This window comes from Lemur catta, chromosome 5 (genome assembly GCF_020740605.2).
Source record: "Lemur catta isolate mLemCat1 chromosome 5, mLemCat1.pri, whole genome shotgun sequence".
Classification (NCBI taxonomy): Eukaryota; Metazoa; Chordata; class Mammalia; order Primates; family Lemuridae; genus Lemur; species Lemur catta.
The window spans coordinates 78,766,825-78,791,754 of record NC_059132.1 but is presented as its reverse complement, the minus strand read 5'-3'; the positions used below and the strand labels follow the sequence as shown (position 1 = coordinate 78,791,754).

The 24,930-nt window shown below is 34.5% G+C and overlaps 1 protein-coding gene across 4 annotated transcripts in view; it reads right to left on the bottom strand.

The window, feature by feature from the left end:
* GRIA2 (glutamate ionotropic receptor AMPA type subunit 2) overlaps positions 1 to 24,930 on the bottom strand; it is a 129,011-nt gene that overhangs the window by 24,092 nt on the left and 79,989 nt on the right. For all 4 annotated transcript variants that reach the window (XM_045552172.1, XM_045552171.1, XM_045552174.1 and 1 more), the window contains 7 exons: positions 20,600 to 20,653; positions 16,491 to 16,652; positions 4,987 to 5,154; positions 4,621 to 4,725; positions 3,843 to 3,953; positions 2,098 to 2,304; positions 1,227 to 1,597 (listed from right to left, as the gene is read on the bottom strand). In XM_045552172.1, the coding sequence (XP_045408128.1) occupies positions 1,227 to 1,597; positions 2,098 to 2,304; positions 3,843 to 3,953; positions 4,621 to 4,725; positions 4,987 to 5,154; positions 16,491 to 16,652; positions 20,600 to 20,653 (1,178 nt within the window). The remainder of the gene's footprint in view (positions 1 to 1,226; positions 1,598 to 2,097; positions 2,305 to 3,842; positions 3,954 to 4,620; positions 4,726 to 4,986; positions 5,155 to 16,490; positions 16,653 to 20,599; positions 20,654 to 24,930) is intronic.

Genomic DNA, 24,930 nt, shown 5'->3' with positions numbered 1-24,930 from the left:
TATTTCTAATTCAGTGCAGTCCCACAGACAAGCCACAGGGAATCTGGAATCTTATGGAAATAAGATTTGTTAGATCTATTTAATTTGTAAAAATGTGATTTTGTTGTCATTACCATTATAACTAGCTACTATCCGAGAAGTAAGCCATTGATAATTTCTGCCTACATGCGGTATTTCTTTTATCTCACTGGATGGAATATACTAAAGAGATTGCACAAGATACAAATCTTTAAGCTTCTTATATATATTTTTTTGAAATTAATGACCTGTTATTTCTAAAAGTGCTCAAAAAACTAACAATATAATGAAATAGTTTCAGAAATGGCACCCCTTCACTGGTTATTATGATATTCCATAAAATCAAAGAAAGGTAATCAAGCCCAAATTAAAATGTGTCAGTAGACTGATAATAATGTTGGCTTAAAATGTCAAAGTAATCACACTAGGAAAAGCATGATCTATTCCTCTGCAAAGCCAAGCATAGCTATCATTCTTATTCATGTATGTAACATGAACAAAACAATATGTGCTTTGTGACAGATTAATTATAATTAGGCATTCCAGTAGAGGGATTCATATATGATAATGAAAATAGAGGTATATAAGTTTATTCCATGATGCATGTGTATAATCGTTCAGTATGGCACAGGCTTTTGTAATGAATCACTAGTCCCTGCCACGTATTTCTAAGTTGGAAAATGTTATCATACATTCCTTTTAATCTAGCAAACTAACCTTGAAAAAACAATAAATTTTATACCTCTCCCAGACCATTTCCATGAGGTAATGATAAGAAAATAAAAGATATGGGATGTGCCAATGAAGTTTTGTCTCACAAGGTATTGCTTTTGCAGTTAATAAATAATGTTGCCCATTTTCCCATATACAGGTCTGTGGATCAACACACAGATGACTGTAAAATGAGAATATGCAGCAAAAACACGGTACCCCTCCAAGAAGGCATGGAATGATAGGAACCTTATGCATTTTATAGCCTCTCCATGGTGTGTATAATTTCACCAGGGAAATATGTGATCAACATTCGACGAACATTGTCCACATATTTCACAGGCTTATGCCGATGGTAAAAGTATGTCCTTTATGAGTCTTAAACTGTTTGGACAGGTGATCGGCAGCTGTTTAATTCTTTATAGTGAATTCATAAACACCATGAATATCCACTCGAGACCTAAAATGCACAAAGTTGAAGCAGGTGAGTAACCAACCTTGGCGAAATATCGCATCCTTGCTGCATAAAGGCACCCAAGGAAAACCAGAGACTATTAAAAATCCCAAATTCATTAGTTGATTCACTACTTTGTGTTTCTCTTCCATCTTCAAACTCCTCAGTGTGCCACTCGTAGGGGCTAAATCTGCTGACCAGGAATAAAACTACACTGACCCCAATGTAGGCAAAAACAATGCACATCCAGATCTCATAGGCTAAAGGATCAAGAAATGAAAACACTCCTGGTTTGGACTTCTGAGGCTTCTTGATCATGATAGATATCCCGAGGCTCATAAAGGGCTTTGAGAAGTCAATCACCTCTTCTCTCACAAGGGTTATAGTTAATGGAGCAATTGCAATATCAGCTTTCTGTAAGGGAAACAAAGGAAAGTAATAGTACCTGGAGTCATGGTCAGAAAGGAATCATGGTTACATCACTGGATCATAGGGGAAGGAAAGGAAATCAGAGAAATGGAAATAATTATTTCCCTGGTAGAGTCCCAGTAAAGAATAAACAGAAAAGCAATTTGTTCCCCAAGTACTCCTCCTCTTTACGGATACACAGTGTATACATCTGGCTTTACTATGATAATTACACATCTACACTGCCTCTGTGCCTTTGCAGCCCTTGGACATACATGTGGCCTATATGCTTCAAGACAGATGAAATGCCTGTTTCACTTAGTCCACATGCTTACTTCTGGCTTCAACTTCGATCTTTCAAATGTTCACAAATAAACAAGATAATATTCCTAGAGTAATGTGGGAAATCAACAACCTTAGATAATGATATTTTGCAGGGAAGGGAGACATTCTGTCAACAACAGTTCAAACTGAATGACTTTATCCATGAGAAGAGCTATACTTACCCCATATACAAGTTCTCCAACCATCCCATTCCAAATTTTCGTGTCTGCATCCCTGGCCCCATACTTGCCATCCCCAACAATTGTCAACTTGTACTTGAACCCACAATGTTTGGCGATTTCTGCAGCCAAGTCAACACAGTAGCCCTCATAGCGCTCATTGCCTTCAAGCATTTCATGATTTTTCTTCATCATAACATATGGAGATTCCTATATGGAAAGACTGTGCTTTAGCTGATTAAAATATCAGTGTTAATTAGGTACTCTCATTGAATCATAGCATATAGTTTAATAATTACTTGTTAGACAGAGACAATGTAGAATATAGATAGTGGACAACATTAGAGGAAAAATTAAAGCATAAAACTTCCCCAAAATGTCTTCGAATGTCTATCATTACATCTCATTAAGATGGCTTGTACCTGGTCATACCAGAGTAAACAAGATACTCAAAATCACAAAGTGTGGGTATGTCCCTTAATCGTTTTTATAATTCTTAGGGCTTAGAGCAGAAGTATGCTGCTCAACATCTATTTTATTCAACTCTGGATTCACCATACCCTTATTCTAGATTAAGGTTGATTGAGGTTACAATGACCCCCAAGAATGAGCATTCACCCAAAACCCTGTGTCACTGCTGCCTCAAGGATGAGGTTCATGTGGAAATCATGTTCATGGCCAGTGACACACAGACTGAAAGGATCATTGCCATGGTGATGTACTGATTCTACCCTCACAGGTTTCAGGTCTCATTTCATCTATAATATATAATATCCTAGAATGATGCTACAAGGATAGCTAGAGAGTAGCTTCCCCCTGGGAACGCAGAAAGGGGAAGCATGAAAATATGATTCAACACAGTCCAATATTCTCCACTAGAAAGTGACACCAAGGATATTTGAGATCTCAGTGAGATAGTTCCTCTCAATGGCATGATAAAGGAAAAATCCCCAAATGTCTAACTTGCACTCATTAAGAGATTTCCAAGTGGCTACTGATTTTTTTTTATCCAAGTGTCTTATTAACCTATCCATATTTGCATCTCAATGTTGTTAGGAATAAAGAATCCCACCAAATTATAAGCTCTACAGCTAAGGTAAATTTGTAAAACAAAACAAAATGGCTTTGTCACAAAATGATGTCCTATAATGAACCCCATTTTCTCTATTTCATTTCACCAACAGCTTGTGATGATCCATATCTCTCTTCCAGCTATCCAAAGCCTAGATATTTAAGACAGTTCAATTTTGCCTCATCCATTCAATCTGCACTGATTTTGCACTAGCTATGGGCCAACCACTATGTTGAAAATTGGGGTAAAAAGAAGGAAATCATCCCTATCTTTAAGGATATCATCTTTTATTATGAAGAAAGATGAGTTGGCATCATTAGGAAATCACGTGGGAAGATAGGGTTTACCCAGAACTGGGTGGGAATGGAGAAGGGAAGCACTGAGGAAATATGAGGAATACTCTTCAAGACTTGTCCCCAACTGTACACCGATATATGTACCAGACTATGAATTATCTGTCAAGCTAAATTTTTGTCTTGAAAAGAATAGGGAACATTTTGCATGCTTTAGCTAGATTTTGTGTATTCCTTTTAATAGAGTATGCAATAAATGATTAAAACATTGCAAAAGCAGCACAGCATTCATTATTATGATAAAATATAAACAGTGAGTTCCCTTGGCAGATATTTTCCACGAGAAAACATAAAGTGAAACAGAGGCATATATAGCTAATTACCAAAATTGTGGTGACAACAACAGTCTTATTCTCAAGCCCAGAGGTGTCATTTCCAGAAGGAAGCTCAGTAAGGGTAACAACCATTTTGTCCACTTCACTCCAGTAGCCAATCTGAAAAAGGTTACAGCAGACAGAAATATGGATAGGTGATCTTTCTATTAGCAAACTATTTAATTATTTTCAAACCCACATCTGAATCTGAAATTACAGCCACATTAATTGGGCTACTTCTAAAAAGAGATGTGTCTTTTGTAAGTGTGAATCTAATAGAAATAGAAAGGAACTATAAAAAATTCTTAAAAATGGCTGTCTCTTCATGTTCACTTTTCTCTTCATATTCTCTAAGAGAAATTGTTTGGAAGTGATCATAAAGAAATATCAATGAAATTCAAACCATGAAATTTTAGCCATAACAGTTAAAAGGTAGATGTGTCAAATTGAACAGTTACATGCCTATTTGTACCAGCTACTTTTTATCTTCTGAACCGTAAACTTTCAGTAATAGTTCTTTTTCTCCTCATTAAAACCTTTTTCTATTTCAATCTAAAAATATTGTAATGGTTCTACTTACAGTTATTTCTAAGAGTACAATTCAGTATCAATTACCAGAAATAGATTTGATTTACGAAAAAATTTGAAAATGTGTCTGTTTCTGGAAGTGGTTAAACTCTACGTGAATACACTTCTCCAGAACTCTTTGGAAGAGTGAGATAATACTCATTTGTCTAACTCACCTCCTCACATAGACAGAACTGCCTTTAAATCACTAAGGATTTACCTTCCGGGGCCCATTTGTTTTGAGCTCCATGATGTTAATTGTATAGTTTATTCTTTTTCCATTCTGGTCAAACTTTATATTTCCTGAAAGACCTTCAACCTGAACCTAATGAGGAAATGGAAAAGGAGCAAAGTTATAAATTTACTTCAACCAAAGATACAAACTGTGCAGATTACTCTCACTGGATTCAAGTCGTGAAAACTACATTGATAAGATTTATTTTACTTTTTAACCTTCTTTTGTGTTGTTAGGAAATAATATTGTCTGTCTATTAAACATTAGGAATAAGACGAGGATGACTAATTTGGCAGGAAAAAAATTAATGGTCATGTTAAGTCACATTAACAATCATTTTGAGTGACTTACCTGTTTGAGGGCCCTTTCTATTTCTACACCTTGTCCCCAAGGGACTGCTGGATTTGCCAGACAGTCTCCTGCATTCCCCCTCCGGGAGATTTCAATTCTCTGCTTCCGTAGGTTGCGGAAGGCTTCCGTCATCACTTGAACGGCGTCATAGGTCAGTGCAGAAGTATACTGAAAAGGATCACACACATTTCATAAGAAGGGGAGACAATTTGGAAACTCGCAGCACACTGCTAAACGAGACTGCAGTTGCCCACCATACAATACCCTATAAAAGCCCAAGAATTTAAACAGGATTTCTGCATCTAAAAATCTAAGAATCAAAGAGAAGCAATATAGAATATTAGGACTACAGAACGTGCTCTTGACTCTAAAATTTTTCTATTATGTTAATATGTCGTCTATTTCAGATGAGAGCTTTTCAAAATAATTCTATGGATTTTTTTCTTCTAATCAGTTTCTCATTAGAGCATCACTTTATGGCCTGCTATGGTGATATACAAAATGATCAAATTAGCAAATACATATTTCTTCACTGTTTAGTGAGGGATACATTTGTCAATGTGGAAAGAACACAGATTAGTTTTTGGATCCTTAATCTCTAATTCAACTTGGTGATGCTCACATAGATCTGCAGTAGTCTTATGAGTATGTATTTAAGTTCCCCCAGGTGACGCTGGTAATCCACCAGAAACACAAAACTTCTTGATGTCTGTGCCCGCTTCACGCTTCAACAGCCTATGATAACCTTTGGTTCTAAACTTATGGTATTCAGGTCCCAGTGGGACAACAGAAATATTACAGAAGCTGGAGCCAAGCAGAATGATACTACATATGGACTCAGCACCATCAGTGGCTGGGCAAGTATTATTATGGGCATGTACGTATACTGCCATCTGTCAAATGTATGATATTGCTATTGTTAATGATAGATGACAGTTTGACATTAAAGTTTTACTGAATGCTGAGGACATTTCTGTTGTTGAATATGGTTCAATCTGTAGGTACCCAAAGTACAGTAAAGCTGGGGAAAAAATAAAATTCTGTACCCTGCTGATTTTGTGACTCTCTAAATTCTTGACACATAACCAAAATGGGCACTCAGTATTCCCGAAGAATCCTTGTTTATTCCTTAGTAACTTAGTTCTTTCATTCTCAAAAATGACAATTTCACATCTTTTTTTAATCTTCTCTAAATACCCACACCTCTACATACTTCTCCTCCTGTAAATTCCTGCTGAAACGTTGCCTTACATATCATGGAGAAAATAGAAGCCAGCAGATAGAGCCCCCTTGCCTTTCAACCATAAAACTACTAAGCTCCCTTCCATACTCTGTTTCCCTCCTGAGATGACAGTGCAGGAGGTGGTCATACTCCCACCTCAGCAACCTCTCCAGCAGTGCACTAATCTTGTTTCTCTAATCTTCTTAAGGACATTGTTTCTGCAATGACACCCTCAATATCCTGCATCAGTCTTTTTTCTCTCTTTATTGGGTCATCTCTATTAGTAATCCAACTGATCTGATATATCCTGCCACAAACATTTCTTTACAAACACAAAATTTTATAATATCCATGCACCATTTTTTAAAGTATTATATCAAACACATTGTTTTAAATCACATCTACTTAAGAAAAGACTTCTTGGAACAAATAAGAAATATCACATCAGGATAAATCTGCCTCATTTGTTTGTTTATTTCTATTCTCCTAGAGGAAAAAAATTGATTAATTTGCTGTCTTATATAGCAATCATTTCACTCCCAACATAATTTCTGCAATAATGTCTAGGTCTCTGAAAAGGAAACGGAACCTAAATTGAGTAAATTGGATATTTTTAAAAATGCAATTTGTATGAAAAATTATGATAATAGCTAAAAGCCAAAATTTTCATTGAGTCAGCTTGCTCATATTACTAGGAGAAATCTATAAAGCCATCTACTAACTGTTTTAGAGGTCTATAAATGTTGGTGAACTACATTTAAAAATATGATTAGGTTGAATGAACTGAAAGCATTTGATCCATGCAGCATATAATGATTATGATTCAGGAGCATGCCATGCTAAGAAGCTAAAATCCCCTCAACCTTTTTCAAATCCTCAAATCTAATCAAGTCTTAAGCCTATTACCATTTTAAATTAAAAGGCACAATCACAGAAACAAAATTCTGGGCTGAGAGAAAAATCCACTCCTTCTGTACCCAGAGTTGCTTTTTGTTTATGTTCTGCATATGTGGCTCATTTATTTTTCTAAACAAATATGTTCACATTTTTTGATTGGATAGTTAAATATTTCAGTTTTATTCTACCATTCATTAAACTAGATGTAAATTAATGTGAAGGGAACATGATGGCAATATAACTATTTCCTTCTTTGAAAACAAATGCTTCATCTCTGCCCCGATGTTTATGTTCTGTGAAATCCCTCAGCTGAGTTGAGTTGGAAATTTATCTTTCAGAGGGGGGCCATTAGGCTTCGCAGTGCTATATCACAATCACATCATACCCACACACTAAGAAGAAATCTGGGAAGTCGTTTTTATGGTCCATTTTCCAAATGTGCTTTTTATTTCATTTTCAATGTATATTTATTGAGACTTTTCAAAAAGGAAAACAAAATATGCATTTTAAACACGTTTGTTATGTCCAGTAGTCATCAGACAAACCATTCAATAATATGTTACTAGAATCACTGATACCAGAAAACAGTATTCTGACATCAAAAAGGGTGGGGGCATGAAAAGAAATTCTATGTACGTCTCATGTTTAATGAATATAAAAGGAGATAAATAGGCTGTGATATAAAATTTTATGGGTTATCATAATGACTGCACCTTTTTCTAAACATGTTATCCACACCATAATAAAACAGGGAAAAAATTACTCAAAGAGGTACTAAATTTTAGGTACTATGAAAGGGTTACCAAATTTCCTATGAGTGGCCACTTTCCAAGTTTTCCTGACACTTGAATTCAGTTGAGTGTAGTTTAGAAAGTATTGAATTTAGCATTGGAAGGCAAGTTTCAAGCCTAGTTCTACCATTTGCTACTCTGTTGCCTTGTTGGCTTGGGCACATTAACTGAAGTGCTAGTGTCTAAGGTTTCTTCGTGAAATAAGGAGGGCAATGCATCTTGTGTGTATGTTATAGGGGTGTTGAAAAGGAAGATAAGGCAAAAAGAAAGAATTCTTGTTTACCTAGTTCTCTATGTGACAAACATGAGCCAGGCAGTTTCTTAGTAAACCCTTTGGAAAAAAAAAAAAAACTATGCCACAGATATTTTTATTCCAATTTTACAGGTGAAGATTCCAAGTTATAGACTTTCATTTTACCTGGATGGGGGATGGTGGGGTGGATCACAAAAAAAAAAAAGTGAAAAAAGTGGAATTTGAATCCAGATCTCTGTGATTCTGGGAAAATGAAGGTGACCAGCTGTCCTGGTTTGCCTGGGACTGTCCCAGTTTTGCAATGGAAAGTTTTGAGATCCAGAAGACTCCTCAGTCCCAGGCACACTGGGACAGTTGGTCACTTTCTTTGGCAAGTACTGTATCAAATAAGCAGATGTAGAGTAAATGAAAAGCTTGGTGAATTATAAAATATGCTAAAAATGCAAGTTATTGACCACCAGGTTTGCTTTCCATTTTCCTTTTATTACTATCTGTCTTAATGTAAACCTAGTTTGTTTTTACAATGTTTTGAAAACTACTACCCCTGTCCACAACAACAAAGTTCTATGATTCAATAAGTTCAGAAAATGATTCTCACATCAACATATTATAGGCCCTGAGAAATTCTGCAGTAACAATTCCAGTTTAATTTTGTTAATTAGCATTGCCCAAACTAACTACCATTTTGAAATTTCCTTAACACCAATTATTTTCCATAGAAATAGTGTTTTGTGTAACATAGTTGGGAATGTCAAAAGTTTTATGGCCTTCCTTATTTCTAAGAAAGCATCAATTATTTAGTTAAATAAAATAATTACATATTGAATAACTTCTCTAGAGAATCTTACACAACATTAATTCTGAGTCTTTTCATTTTACAAAATAATTATCAACATGGTCAAAAATTATGAGCTCTAGGAAAAATAAGTAAACCTATAAGGCAAATTTTAGAAAGTCTTTCTTTAAAAATTCCCAGCAATGACCAAGGAAATCAAATAGAGCCATAGGAAAAAGAACAGTATGAGGAAATACATTATAAACTTAAAATTATTCACTTGTCTTAATTTCAAATTCAACTGCAGTCCACCTTCTGGAAAAGAGTTGTCTGTGATAAGGTCATCTTTAATTTACTGTAAAGCATTCTGAGCATGTGCCCTTTGAAACTTCACTGAATAAAGGCATAAAATCTTCATAAAAACTCAACATCCTTGGTAAGCACACAAGCTGTATCACATTTTCCAAGGATGAAAAGAGAGCTGCATTGGCAAGAAACCAAAATTAACATTCTTTATTATTCTCTATGAATAATAAAAATAATTTTAATCCACTGTGAAGAAAGTTTCTTCATGTAAAAGGAATACATTAAAAACAATATATCTTTGCCTGAATTACCTACACTGGTAATTGACCTTGACTGAAAATCTTTCTTAAGACCAAGACTTTTATATTTAGAAATTTAGATTATTTAAGGGTTCAAATTTTTAGATAAAGCTAATTATATTCACCAAGACAGAAAAAAGATACTCAAATCAAAGCACATGATTTGAAACCCTGTCTAGTTTTGATTTATCCATAGGTAAAGACTAACTTAGAGGCAGATCTCTTATTTTGTTGGTTATGTAAATCCCTCTCCCTGATTCTCTGCACTTCCTATAAATCTTCTAATAAGGCAAAACTTTCTGATTTTTATAATCTATGAAAAACAAAGCATATATTGTCAAGGGTGATTTGGGATTCAATTTTGACATGTGGAGATCACAGATATCTACCTGCAAGTCACTACAGTCTTTGAGAGATGAAGGAACCACTTGTGTCAGAGATTCAGCAAAAGCTAGAAATGTTAATGTATATTTTATTGAGTGCCTAAGTTAGCACTTCACATAATCACAGTATTAGAGATTTGAGAGAAATGTTAGAGATCAACTAGACTTGTTCCCTTCATGGATAAAGAAATTCAGAAATTAGATATGAGCCCAGATAGCCTGCATTATAATTATAAATATCAATAATCTATTTTTATTTTTCATGGTATAATATACATATAATTTTTCTAGTTAATTTTTGCAAAATATATAATTTTAACAGTATCAATTTTTAATGTATAGATTTATTTCAGTCATATGCATAATTTTTAAACTACAAAATATAAAGAACCAAACATATCAAGCTTCTAGGTTGTGGTGGGCAACATGTTTTAATATCAGGAATAGTGAATGCCAATCCATTAGTTGTGGTTTGGTCACTTAAAACACTCAAGAAGTAGAATTAATTCTATTAGGCCACCAGGGTACTATTTAATGCACGACACTAATTACTGGACTGAAAAAGATTATACTATTTTCAGACAAGCCTAATAACTCTCTTAGGACAGCAATTAAGAAAGTTTGAGTCTCTGTGTTAAGTCGTTTCCGGAGTAAAATGAGATTTTTGTGGGAAACCTATTATTTAAAGTGCTATACAAATGTCAGTCATGGATTGTTGCTGAAGTCCTTAAGATCAAGAGGATATCAAAGACCCAAAAGTCAAACTAAGGTTATCATGTGACAAGGTAGAAAAGATAGTCATATCTTACAATTTGTTGGAGACACTGAAAACACTAAAAATCTGTCTAAAAGTAGAAATATTTGTAAATTAATTTGAGATAGTAGCAAATAATCTTTTTACTCTGACTCTTTTTGAAATTGTTTTTAAGGAAGGCAAAATGCCTACTTTAATTTTCCCATGTTAATTCAGATGTTATGATGGGTCAGATTAGATTACTACCATCACTTTAACCATCAAATAAAATATTAACAACTCGCTACTTTTCTGCCACAGCTCAACAAAAGAACATAGCAAATGCTATGGCAGAAATTGAAACAAAATTTCCTGACAATGATAATTTCATATGTTTTCTTTCAATAATTTGATATTTTATAGTTCATTACTCTTCATTTCTACAAATATCTATTTTGTGCATACTCTGTGCAAAACATTGTGTGTTAGGACCAATAAGATACAAATGATGCAGATTGCCTCTTAGATTCTTATTTTTAATCCACAATCTCTAAACTGAATTTTTGTCAGTATATTACATATGAACGACTATGATTTTAGAATTATTTCATTAATAAAGAAATTAATAGAAATGGCAGATGTAACAACTCTATTTCTCTCCAACCCCATTCCACAACCACAATTCAAACAACTATTATGTATGCCTGGATTATTTGTGAGGTCTTCCAAAAGCTCCCTGCCTCCACCTGCACTCCCTGCAATCTCTTGTCAGGGCAGCCATAATCATCTTCCTGCATCAAAACCATGACCAACACTCCCCTCTACTGCTTCTCCGTTACTCTCAGAATTAGACAAAAAATCAGCATGTCAACAAAGCACACAGGATCTTGATTCTGCACATTTCTAAAGTATGATTTCTCAACATTCCCTCAAAATACTTTCAGCCTTAAGGAAATATTTATATTTTCCTTCCACTGGAGACTTTACATATCTTAGTTCCTTTATCTGGAGCCATCGTTCTTATGTTTTCTCCTAATTGCTACCTCTCCTTCAAGTCTCCAATTGTATATTGCTTCCTCCAGGAAGCCTTTTCTTACTTCTGGAACCAGGATTAGGAGATCCTTACAGGTAGTACCACAGTATCGTTGCTTTCCTCTATTTGTTTATTCAGAAAGCCTCTGTTAAATAATTACTATGTGCTAGGCTTTATTCTAGGAGTGTGGGATTTATCAGTGAACAAATAAACAAAAAATGGCACTTGCTTTCAAGCAGGAGGAGACAATTAACAATACAACAAGTAATTGAATTATAATACAGGACACTGGAAGGCAATAAGGGGAAGGAACTGGATCAGGACAAGGGTGATGATAGAGAGACTGCAGCTTGAAACAGGCTACCACTGGTTTCCTTGAGAAGATGCCATTGAACAGAGATCTAAGGAGTGCTTGAGGCTTAGCCATGCAGATATTTAAGAGGAGAAAAGTCCAGAAGAGGGAATAGCCAGTGCAAAGGCCTGAAGTAGAAATTGTTTGGGAGGGTTAAGGAAAAGCAAAGGAACCATTGTGGTTGACACAGAGTGAGCCAGGCAGAAGATCGCCCAGAGATAAGGCCTCATATGACTGGGTGACGGGATAACTGGGGCCTCATAGGCCAACAGGATGGTGTTGGCTTTTACCTCAAGTAAAATAAAGAGACATTGTGGGGTTTGGAACAGAATCACAACATAATCTATGGTTTTTTTTTAAATTTTATTTTTATTTTTTATTTCAACATATTATGGGGGTACAAAAGTTTAGATTACATATATTGCCCTTGCCCCCCCCCAATCAGAGCTTCAAGCATGTCTAATTTATGTTTTAAAAGGACCACAAAGATGGAAGATAACAGGGGCAAGGTGGAAGCAGGGAAACCAGTCTAGGAGACTGTTCCAATAACCCAGGCAGAAAAATGATGGTGGTTGGATTTAGGGTGCTTATATAGAAGGTGGTGAGAAGTGAGACAGGCTCATAGGATTTTCTGATGCACTGGATGGGAAAGAGAGGAGGCAGACACATTTTTAGTATCTGGTCTAAGCAACAACTGAAAGATGTAGTTGCCATCAACTGGGACGGGAAAGCCTGTTGAAGGAATAGTTTGCAGAGGCTGAAGAGTTGGTGGTAGTAGGAAATCAAAGTTCAGTTTTGAATACATAAATTTAAGTTGGCAATAAGACAATTTCCATCAATGCTATGAAGTAGGTGCTGCTTTCTAAGTCTGAAAACTGTAAACTCCTTAAAGACCAGAACTTTGTCTTTTCTCTGACACATATAGAACAGTGCCAGCTGCAGGGTAGAAACTCAGTAAATATGTGTCAAATGGATAAATAAACTAATAAATGAATGAATGAATAAAGGTTGTCCCAAATTAGCAAATTAGTGAAAAAGAGTCAGATTTAAAATCTCAATACCATGACTCTAGGATTACTTTTTTGTGTAATATATAATAATGAAGAAATTTAAACATTACAATTTATATTTGGTGGTTATTAAAAATATTTTAAATATCAAAACTTAAAGATTTTACTTGTATTTATTGAATAAAATTTATTTTAATTACAAAACTGTGGAGGCTGCTTTAACCTTTAGGGAAGACCTAAACTTTACAGTGATTATTTATTGCTCCCATAACTTGATATAATTTATATTAATATAATTTACAAAGCCTAACCATAGAAATAATTTGATGTAAAGAGCTGTATTCTTATAGGTTTTTATGTTGATAGCACTAGTTTTTATTGTAGAGTAGTAAAATGTGATTTAAAGTATCAGGCAATGTACCTGATACAGTCAATGACCCAAAAGACAACATCAAAGGAAATAACCTCATTGGACATAATCTCATGAGAGATATATTTGCTTCCTTTCCTTAAGCAGATCACGTACTGAGAATATGCTCCTTATTTATATTTAGAGAATGCTATGTAGTTCTTTATATAGTTTTACCTCCTTTCTTCTGCCTGTGGAAGCAGAAATGATCATAAAAGCATATCTTGTAGTTACTACCTTTTATATGTGTCGACAACTGCATAATCATACCTCTTCCAACTGCTACAACATGCCCCCCTCACTGGTCCCAAATATTTAAGTTCTTGCAGCAGTTACAAATGTACAAATCCCTGAATCTGTCATGCTATTGCATTATTTTGAGTTTCTGTCCATTTTGCTCTTTCCCAAGCAGCTTCCCATACTTATCTTCTTGCTCAACCACGTGCAAAGCCTTGCTTAGGGCTTCTACAGAAAGCCTTTGTTGACCTCACTTGTACACTTTTTCCTAATCATATGCAGGGAACTGGCACATTTTTACATGCATCATTCTCTATTATATTTGTTTATTGATATGTTTCCTCCATTAGACTAGGTTCTCAAGAGCTGGACTCACGTTTTTCATTTCTTTTTTTGTATTTACTTCCTGGCCCTCAAGTACATGAGCAATACATGTCTGTGTTAGGATGAATTACCACCTCGATGTATTTTCCCCATGTATTTTCAGCAATTTTTATCAAGCTTCAAAGATCTCATAAAATATGCCTCTGGGGTGGAAGTAGGGAGCTTGCAAAATGTGAAAGTTGGAATAGACCTTTGAAATTGGCTGAAATTCTCTCCTTTTAGGGAAGGGCTGGGAAAAGAAACTAGTCTTTATGGGCCTATGTTTCCAAAGCTGTGCTAGCTCTGTACATGTTGTTTAATCCTCACAGCAACCTGAGAATTAACAGCTGTTAATTCTGCATCGTACAGATGAAGACGCTGGACCCAGAGTCAAACAGTAACTCTAAGGCTAAATTTTTAAACTCCTTAGGCTATATTCTTCGCAACATTCCACGACGAGGGTCCATAACGATCTGTCTGAAAATTGGCAGAAGCAATCAAAAGGGATGCACTCTGAAGTACTACAGTGGGAAGAGAATAAGAAAGGTCACCGTGCAGGCTCTCAGCAGAGTGAAATCTGGCACTAGGTTTTGGCAAAAATTTTAACAGAATGCATTGCCAAAAATTTCTCATACCCCAAATACACCTTGCATTTTTATGCAAGACACATGAACTTGAATAATGACATGACTTCTAGGAGAAAAACATAGTTTTATTTTGCTTTCATCCTTCTCAAAGCAGGTGGCAATGGGGGGCAACACAATGACTAACAAAGTATTCAGAAGGAGCATGATAGTTCCATTTGAGGGTGAACACACACTCTTCATGAGAGAACTCACTTGGTGCCATCTCTGAATGGATGGAAGTCTGAAATTCCATGGAATGGGACCAGCAGTTAGATCTCTACTGGGCACAGATAGAGATATACTCTCACACTAACTAAGGCTCTGGGTATCATTTGCCTTCTCGGGAGCCTGGTTACATGAAAGCATGCACACAAGACCAGGTTATTGACACAAACAGCACAAACGCTGAATCTGAACCAAAGTCACCAAACAGGAAGTCACTTGGAATTATTGAATAACTTGGATTATTCTTTAACATACTATGGAATGTTTTTTCAGATTGACTTAAAAATAAAAGATCCATTTACACACTCAAAAGTAGAGAACCTCAAAATTCTAATTCCTACCTAGGAACAGTCTCATAGCCAGACACAAATTTATAGTCAAACAACCTCTTCAAAGATGTCTAATCAGACTCACCTGTGAGAACAACAAAGATAACACTCTCCCTGACTTGCACATACTCAATTAACTTTATAATACAGAAATAAACAAAATCGCTATACATTTGAGAACTTTTGAACTTTTGTTCTTAATTTTCATAAAGCTCTAGTATCATAACAAATGTGAGCATCTTCTCATCCTTCAACCCACTCACTCTTCAAACCACTCCTAGCCAGGTTTTAATCCTAAATCTGCTCTCAATAAGGATACAAACAGAAGAAAAAAAGAAAACTTCCTGCCAACAGCAGAAATAGTTAGTATTTGGAGGTACATATACACATGTGTGTATGCACAGTAAAATACATTAAATAAACAAGTGAAGACTTCGATGTGTCCATGAAGAACAAAGATGAGTCTGGATAGCTCTTGTATCTGAGCAGGGCATTACAGTTAGAATTCAAGAATTCTTTGTTTGCTTGCATAAAGCATTTTTTTAAATTATTAAAGCAAAGTGAGATTTTGATCTTTTTAGAGTGTCTCAGAGACTAGGCTATTTATCAGCAGGTATTTTACAAACACGCACGCACATATACACACACATACATATTTGTGGCCATATGCAAATTGACTTAACAGTCTGTGAATTGTCTACAAGTAAGTTTTTTGAAGGTAAGGAATAAATTGATATCTACCGTTGTTCAATTTATTTGCAAACATAATTTTCTAAGGAGCAGTCAGATTGCCCCTTATTCTTCAGGTCTCAGCTAAAAATTGCCTCCTCTGAGCACATGATTTAAGACAGTCTTGCCTACTATGTCTCTCAGAGCTTGTCATTCCCTTCCATCATGGCATTCCTCTGTCAGCGTTCATTGCCTTTCCTCCACTAACCTGTGAGCAGGGAAGGATCCTGTCTTTCTGCCTCCCACCAAGTGCCTGGTTCATAATCCTCTCAATAAAAATGCCACATGGATAAATAAATGAATTTATTTATTATAAATTATTATAGGTGTAATGAGGTAGAAAACTGAAGAGTAATACAGTAAAGCTCTAATAGTTTCTTAACTAATTAAAATGTGAAAAAGGTATTTAGCACTAAATAGGTCTGCCATATTTTGAACTGTGCTCTCTAATCCCTTTGCTATTTTCTCTTCCTTCCCGACACCCCTCTCTCCCCTCACATAGGAAAGAACAAAAGCAGAAACAAAAGCAAACCTTAATTGTAGACGTGTGTGCTCCAGGGTATTCCTTTTCTTCAAGTGTTGACCATCTTTCTATAAATTTAGATACCAAGGAATCATCATAGTCCACTATCTGAAATCCAGAGACATTTGCACCTCCAAATTGAATTTTTAGTAGGTCTCCATCAGTAAACCCCTAGACATAGAACACATTTACGTCACGCTTTTTATTTGGGAACCAAATGCTGCTTAACATTTACCAAGTAACTCTCTGCATCATGGTTTTACATATTCCAAAGGACACATCAGAGATAAAAACCCTACAGGAAATGTTTCATGTATTTATCAGCCAATGTTTCTCACCAGCACCTAACACCATGTTGGCATCATAGTGGGTCCTTAATCAGCACATGTGTATCAATTGATCATCTCATGAAACACTCATGGCTGTACTTATATAAAGTTCTCCATTTTATTGAGAAATCTTCCATGGTTAAGGACTGGGTTTTATTTATTGACTCTACAACAGAGCACCACCATGTGGTTACAGATACTTAATAACGTTAAACTAGTTTGCCAAGAGCTATTGTGAGCAAATTCTTTCTGTTTAAACTGGTCATCTACTCAGGTGACATAAATATTTTCAAAATGAGGATAGAAGGTACTAAATGGCCATTCATTATCTGAGAACAATTAAACAATTTCACATTAAGCCTAAAACTAATTTTATGGAGTATATCAAATTTTACAAAATCGATTTTTCTTGCAATATTAAAATGAATTCAGTCATTACTAAAACTATCATGTGGTATTTACATTGACTTCAAATACTGGGCTGACATGAATTTTATATACTATACTCTCTCAAAAATGACAATTCCAATATGTCATAATTATAAATATTTTCACATTTCACATTACTGTTAAAGTCTATATTATTGTACATGAATGTTAAAACTCTCCTGAATTAAGTATAAATCTCCACACCACAAAATATAGGAGAATTTTTTCTTTTTGTTGATATTAAAAAAATATATATATTATATTATTTATCTGGGGTAGAGGGTAATTACTTCTTATTGGATCAAAATTTTGTTTTTTCTTTTTATCAAAATAATGCAAATAGTGCAAAAAGGTATATAACAAAAATCATAGATTCTCTGCTCTAGCCCACACAGTCCACTTAAACTGCTTCAAAGCATTCAGTATTTTTGTTTTTCATGTATTTACTTCCGTACTTATTCATGACACACTTTTATTGTCTTTTCTAAATTTATCAATTTTAGACATCTTTATTGAGTTTTTGTTTATGCCAGACAACTTGCTGGCATAAAAGCCCCTCTGTCTTGCCTCAGGTTGAAAAAGTGAGATGCAATTATGTAACAGAGCACCCCAAGGAATCAGACTGGATACAATTCTCACCTGAAACCAATTCTCACACAGCTTTTTTTCCTTCCGTCTGTTGCTTCCCTCATTCCTTTACAGGTTGCTCCTGAAACTTACTCAACAATATGTACATAAATACCCATGCCAGGCTCTGCTTCTAGAGAAATCAGTAAGAGATTCCTGCTTTTAGCTCCATACCTCAACCTCGCTTTCTGTGGTTTCTTGCTCTTCAAAGACTGAATCTCACAGGTTTGTTCCTTGTCTATATCTAACTCTGTAGGCACTTTTGGTTTTATCTCCTTCTCTTTGCTAAGCCACATATTCAGCCTTCATCTGCTGTGTGTCCTGGAAAATATATGTTGATCTTTTCATCTGTTGATGTTTCATTTCCTATTTTCTCTTTCCTTACGGTTTTATATAACTTTTATTCTTTTACTGCCATTGGTTTTACTACAAAAGACTTTTTCAACTGAAACCTTGAATAAGGTTTTAAGTTGGCTTCAGTGAGGATCTGCATTTTCCTAAGTTTTCCTCTTTCTTCTCTGAAACTTTTCAATTTATGCGACGCAAAATGAGAGGAAGACAGAAAAAAAGAGGGAAGCAATCACAGGGAAGAGGCCAAGGGTTAACAACACAGTTGGCAACAACTTGGCAAATTAAAATCGACACTACTACTCCTGGAGATTTATTTGCAGAGTTTTAAAATGAAAGGTAAGTCTTCATTAATAGTCTGCAAAAACCTAAAATTCTGTCATACAGACATGTCAAATCATCAGCAGGAACCACTATTTTTCAAAGAATTAAATCTACGAGAGTAGTAAGGTTGAAAAAATGAGAACTGTGTCCCCTTATGTGTCCACTTCTTCACTTTATGTACACGTTATCCTTTTAAATGTTGTTATCAGAAACTTAATCACAGCCTGTGTTTTAGAAGCTCTATCAAGTGTTCCACAATTCCTAAGGAAACTAATCAATAATATTATCTGAGGATTTTGTTTTTATTTTTCATAAGCACCTACTCTAACACTCATTAGACACTGCACAGCAAACAAAGGACATTCTCAATCAAGAGTTTGGAGGATGAAAGCCCTTCAGTGTTGGGTGGCATTCTTCAACTTTAAATGTCAGTGAAATTTTTACAAGTGTTCTCTAAATTCTCAGAAATTGCCACACTATACAGACTGTTGAACTTACTGATTCACTAGAAGTTCCATGTGGTAAGGAGATCAAGTATTCAGAAAAGGAAAAACAGAACTTGAATTCAGATAAAATATTAGGTAGATCTCTCCCCAGAAGCATGACAGCAGCATGAACTTGCTGTTTTCTCTTTTTACTTTGGTCATTCAGACACTTCTTTCCTTTTTCATAGCATCAGATATCAGCTCTCAAATTGATGAGCCACCTTCTGTCATTATTTCTCAATGTTCCAATATAATCTTCTCCATCTGGACATTTTTTAAAGATCACAGCTTTCAATGTGGCTCTGTGTTGTTCATCAAATGGCACAATTCACACAGGGGACTGACTGTCCAGGCTGTTCCCTGCACATAATGTGGTTCTGAAGAGACTGAATATAGAGCTTCATCTAGTTTAACTCTTGCTTCTCCTTAGGGAGCCCTTTGGATCTCCTTCGTACACTTTAAGGGAAAGTCCCGGAGAATTTCTGTAGTAGTTACCCATTTCACTGTCAAACAGAAAATTCACCTTGAACAACCAACTCCTCCCAGTAGCATGTAGGTTTGAAATGTAATATTCTAAGTTCCTGATGTACCACCTTCTAGTGAAAACAATATTTATCAGGTGTAGGTTGTAAGTTTTGTTTGTTATGTTTTTACCTCCTGTCACTACTAGAAAGACCATTTTCTGATGTTAACAATTTGATACTCCAGAAACCATCAAATAAATCTACACTTGTTTATTGTTAAAACCTTTTCAGAGTCTTATGCTACTTAGAATAAGGTCTCTGCTTCTCTCCCTGTTTTCCTCCCTTTTTCTCTTGTGGTTATGTGGGGTGGGGGTATGGAACAGAGAGTGATCCTCAATCACACACTTACGTAAAGAACATAAACCTTTGAAACAATAAAGGCCTAAATTATTTGGAAAAATATCTGGTGATCATTCTAAATGGATTCTGATGATACTTAAGAGAGGAAAATACAATTAACCACTCTGTTGTTTCAGTATACTCTTATTTTGACAGGAATCACCATGAAAAAGTGATTGGCTATAGGAATTCGATTTTCATTGTGTTCTTTATATAGCAAGCAGGAAATCAGAAATAAATAATATATATCAATATTCTGAATACTTCCAGGTTTAATTTTGCACTAAGAAATAATTTCACAAATGCACATTTATTTCAGATATTGTGCATACTAAAAATTTTAAAGGAGTGTTCAGAGGGAAAAGTTTATAAAAGACAGTGACAGTGAGAAACAAGGGGAAATTTGGACAATTAAACTTTAAATATTTGTGAAAATTCTCTCTTTCTTAAAATGCACCTTCTAAGACAATTTATGAAGCTTGTCAAATATTGTTCTACAAATTCTTATTTGTAATAATAGGAAATTGGTTAGAAGACATAACATGGGAAGTACTTTTAAAACATATTCATAAATATACTGTCACTTCTAATCTGTCAAATTTAATCAAACTATATTTTTAAAAACATCATTGATAAATGCTGGCCATTCAAAATTACCTTTTTTAACTAATAAACATATCTAGTAAAATAATAATACCAATTAATTCACCTACCAGATTTGCAATGATGTAGTGGTACCCTTTAACATGTTTTCCAATGGTAATAACCTAACAAAGATAAAGAAAAAGTTATTTAATTAATATAAAATAATGTAAAGGTTAAATTACTGGTATTATGATCTGATTCAGGAAAAAATGAAATTTTATCTTTTTATTTTTTGATGTTCCACAATGAGTCATTTTTGACAAAATATAATTATCAAATCTAGAGAATATTTCAGAAAAATGTAATATGTTTTAATGGTTAATAAATATTATCTTTCAACAAGTCAATAAATAAACAAAAATAATTATCTCATTTTTGTCAATAGTATAAATATGGCCACAAAATTTTAAGAAACATAAAACCAAAATATGTTTGATCCATAACAAGTCATAATTTTATTCCAACAAAAGCTATGTTTTTGTCTTCTTAATGAAACATTAAATAGCTCAAACTGTTTAACATCTGAGATTTTATATTCATATATCTATATTCAAAGATACACAGTTTATAGTACTACATACATTTTTAAAGAATATTGATAAGCATATAAAGGAATTCTTATGTAGATATATAAAATAGCATTTCTATCCTAAGGATCTTGGAATGTTTCTAATTTAGTTCAAATGGACATTATTTACAGCTATAGACAGAAAAGTATCATAGAAGCTAATTTTTTTCTACTTCTCTAAGTCAAAAATCAATGGTGAGATGAACACATCATGGACCAAGTGATTATCTTCTTAATGCTCACAACAGTTTTGGACATTATTGAATCAATTTTACTTTTTACTGATCTATATCAATTATGAAAAGAGTAGAAATTGGTGAAATGGCAATGCTGTAGTTCTGGTACATAGATATGCAACTGTAATGTCCATTATTAATAAAATAATCACATCAATACAGCATGAAATGCCAAGGTTATAGGCAAAAATTCAAACCATTTGCTCACTTTCCTGATTAAGCTGCATGGTGGCTTCCCTCTGTGTCAACATAGCAAGCAAAGTTCTTAACAGGCTACAAAGTCCGATGACCTTGCAAGCTTCCCCAGACTCATCTTTCCCATTCTGTACACTCAAGTCACATTGACCCTCTTTGAAAATGCTTCTTCTCTTCACCTCATATTACACATTATGTCTCCTCTGCTTGAAAAGCTCTCTCCACCATCATATCCTTTGTCTTCTTAACTCTTAAGGCCCAATCCTTATCTCCTGGGAGAAAACTACTCTGACTTTCCCTCATCCCAGACAAAGTCAGGTGCTCCAAAGCACACACTTAGCTAAAGAGCAAGACTCAAATCCTAGAAAGGATTCTACCATATGCCACTTTGATATTAAGTGGTAGTTGTTTGGAAGGAAGTTACAGCTTATATTGTTTTCTAACTCATTGTTATGTAACACAACTAAATTGCCTTTTGCTTTTTTGAAGAAACTGAACCCTCTGTGTTGAAGGGAGAACTTTGAAGAAAAGATATTCTTCTGAATGAAAATTACATGACTTAGCATCAGCCGAATCAGATTGATTATGTCCCTCCTATCTCCTACTGACACCCGTTGGCTCTGCTTATTCTCCACTCTGCTTTCTGAATAATCCATGTCTTCCTTCTGGGAATTAATAAAAACATATTATAAATGGTGATACACTGCAGTAGTCCCTACTTGAGCTTAATGTTCATTGAGAGGAGGAATATTAAAATTCACTAGCCCTAGGTCTACATAAAAATTAATGTTGGCTGTAATAACCATCATATCATTTTTTAAATAACAACAATTAGTTTTGCACTAAAAATAGAAAATTTACAAATATTTTCTGAGGGCTGAATCCATTTCCCACCTAATCAAAACTAAAAATCAGTACCTCCAAGTTTTTATCAAATGATAATAAAATACTCGTAGTCTAATACAGTTTAATTTATTACTAAATTCAAGCTACTGCGAAAATAAAAGAATTTTGTCTTATCTGTGTTCTCTTATACATTGGTTGAATGAATAACCAGTGTTTCCTTTCCTTGGAATGTACCTTATCACCACTTTTGCTTGGTAAACTCTAATCCTTGAAGAATATCCCAGTCTAAATTATTTTTTTCTGCAGTTCTCTCTCATAACATCCTGTTCTTTTCATTTATGGTGTATTTCATTATTATAATTATATATTAATTTCTGTAAATACATCATTAGTAATCATCTTGATGAGGCTTTGCCTATTTTATTTAACATTGCTTTCTTGAATCTACTGCAGTGCCTGTCAGGCAAATATTAGACACTCATGGAATATTTACTGAACAAATGAATGAATCCAAGCCAGCCATGTGAACCCTTCACAGATTATCCCTCCTCTGTTAAGATAGGTACTCTTTCCTCTATCCTTCTAAACCACATTGTATTTTAATTTGCAATATTGTCATGTTGTATGTGTACATTTTTCTTCCTCTCTTAACAATGAGTTCATTAGGTACAGACACCACTCTTTTTTGCCTTTCTTTGCATCCCTTACTCCGGAAACAAAGGATACCCTCAATATGTGTTTGTTGAATGCTACATCATCCATTGTATGCACTCACTTCATGCATTCAAGAGTAGCTCATAGTATATATGTGCAAAATATTCTGCATTTTTAATGTATGTCCAAATGGACATTTATGTAACCATGATCATAGATTTGCTTTGAAACATCACTTCCCATATATTCCCAATTTCTTTTGTAGTTTCCCTTTTCCAATTTTGGAAAGAGATATTTTTATATAGGCTTTCACCAAACATTTATTTTGATGCGTCAGGAATACTTAAATTTTTTAAACCAAAAACTAATGAATGTTATTGCAATTCAGCTTTAACAAGATCCTTCTATGAAATTCAAATGAGTTTTTGAGGTTCATATTTGAACAAGAGATCTTCAGATTAAAAACAATCTTCACGTCATCTCCTGAGGTGAAATCAAGATTTTTCTACTGAAATTATTCACCTCCCTGGCATCCAACATTTAGTTCTTTCTCATAACAAGTTATTTTCATTTAGTTATTCAATATTTCATGAGAGATCCATTTTGTATGCCTGAGGGCCCATGTTATTGTATATCAATTAGGATTTCATCAACATTTATGTTTGCAGAATGTTTTATGTTGTACAAATTAATGAATCTAATTTTTTCATCAAAGCCTAGAGGAGCCAAGAAATCATACTCAACTGTGTATTTTTCTTCCAGTCCTATATTATTCTAAGGAATTGGTAGCAGCCAATACATACAGTTGACCCTTGAACAACATTGGTTTGAACTGCCCAGATCCTTTTATATATCACCCCTGAGACAGCAAGACCAAACCTCTTCCTTCTCCTCGGAAGCCTACTTAACGTTAAGATGGCAAGGATGAAGACCTTTATGGTGGTCCACTTCCACTTAATAAATAGTAAATACCTTTTCCCTTCCTCATGATTTTCTTAACATTTTCTTTTTTCTAGCTCACTTTATTGTAAGAATACAATATATAATACATAGAATATGCAAAATATATGTTAATTGTTTATGTTATTGTTAAGGCTTCTCATCAACAGTAGGCCATTAGTAGGGTCAAGTGTGTGTACACACTCACACACAAACACATATTTATTAGCTAGGAAAAGATGCAGATACTGGTGATGGAGACCTTACTCAATGAATCATGATGCTGATGCTGTGTCACCACCATCCCTGGTCACTTACCCTATCTGTCAAACATGGTGGTATTTATTTAATCCTTAGGATATCACTGCATGATTTCCTTATCCTGAAAGATCTTAAACTGCAGAAAGGTAGTATGGTAAGCACAGATAAAAACATCCTTATCTCTGGTATCATGTTACTCTTTCAAATAATCCAAATGGATACATCTAGTTTACTTCTCAAATACTGAACACAGCCTGAGTGTGGGGGGGGCCTTTCCTACATACCTTAATTTCACAGGTTAATGCTTTGTATAGGGAAACAAATCCCCTAGTAGAAGAAAATAATTACATTTTTCAAAAATAAATATATGCTTTTTCTGGAGACTTAGATCTATTTATACAATAATATAGGCTTAGTGCAGCATATTGTACTCTAATGTTTGAAATGATCCAGGTATCTCCAAAAAATTCATGAATTGGTCACTTTTCCTTTAGAACTCAGACTTGTTTTGACTTACTACATGTCTATTTCTTTAACTCTAAAAAGTTCATCAGAATTAAATTTAAAAATTCCATTTTGAAAAGCAATTCATGTAACCAAAACTTTTGTACCCTCATAATACTCTGAAATAAAAAAATGAAAGGAAATAAAATTTCTATTTCAAAATATCAAAGTTTAGAGCAATACCTGCCATGTAAAA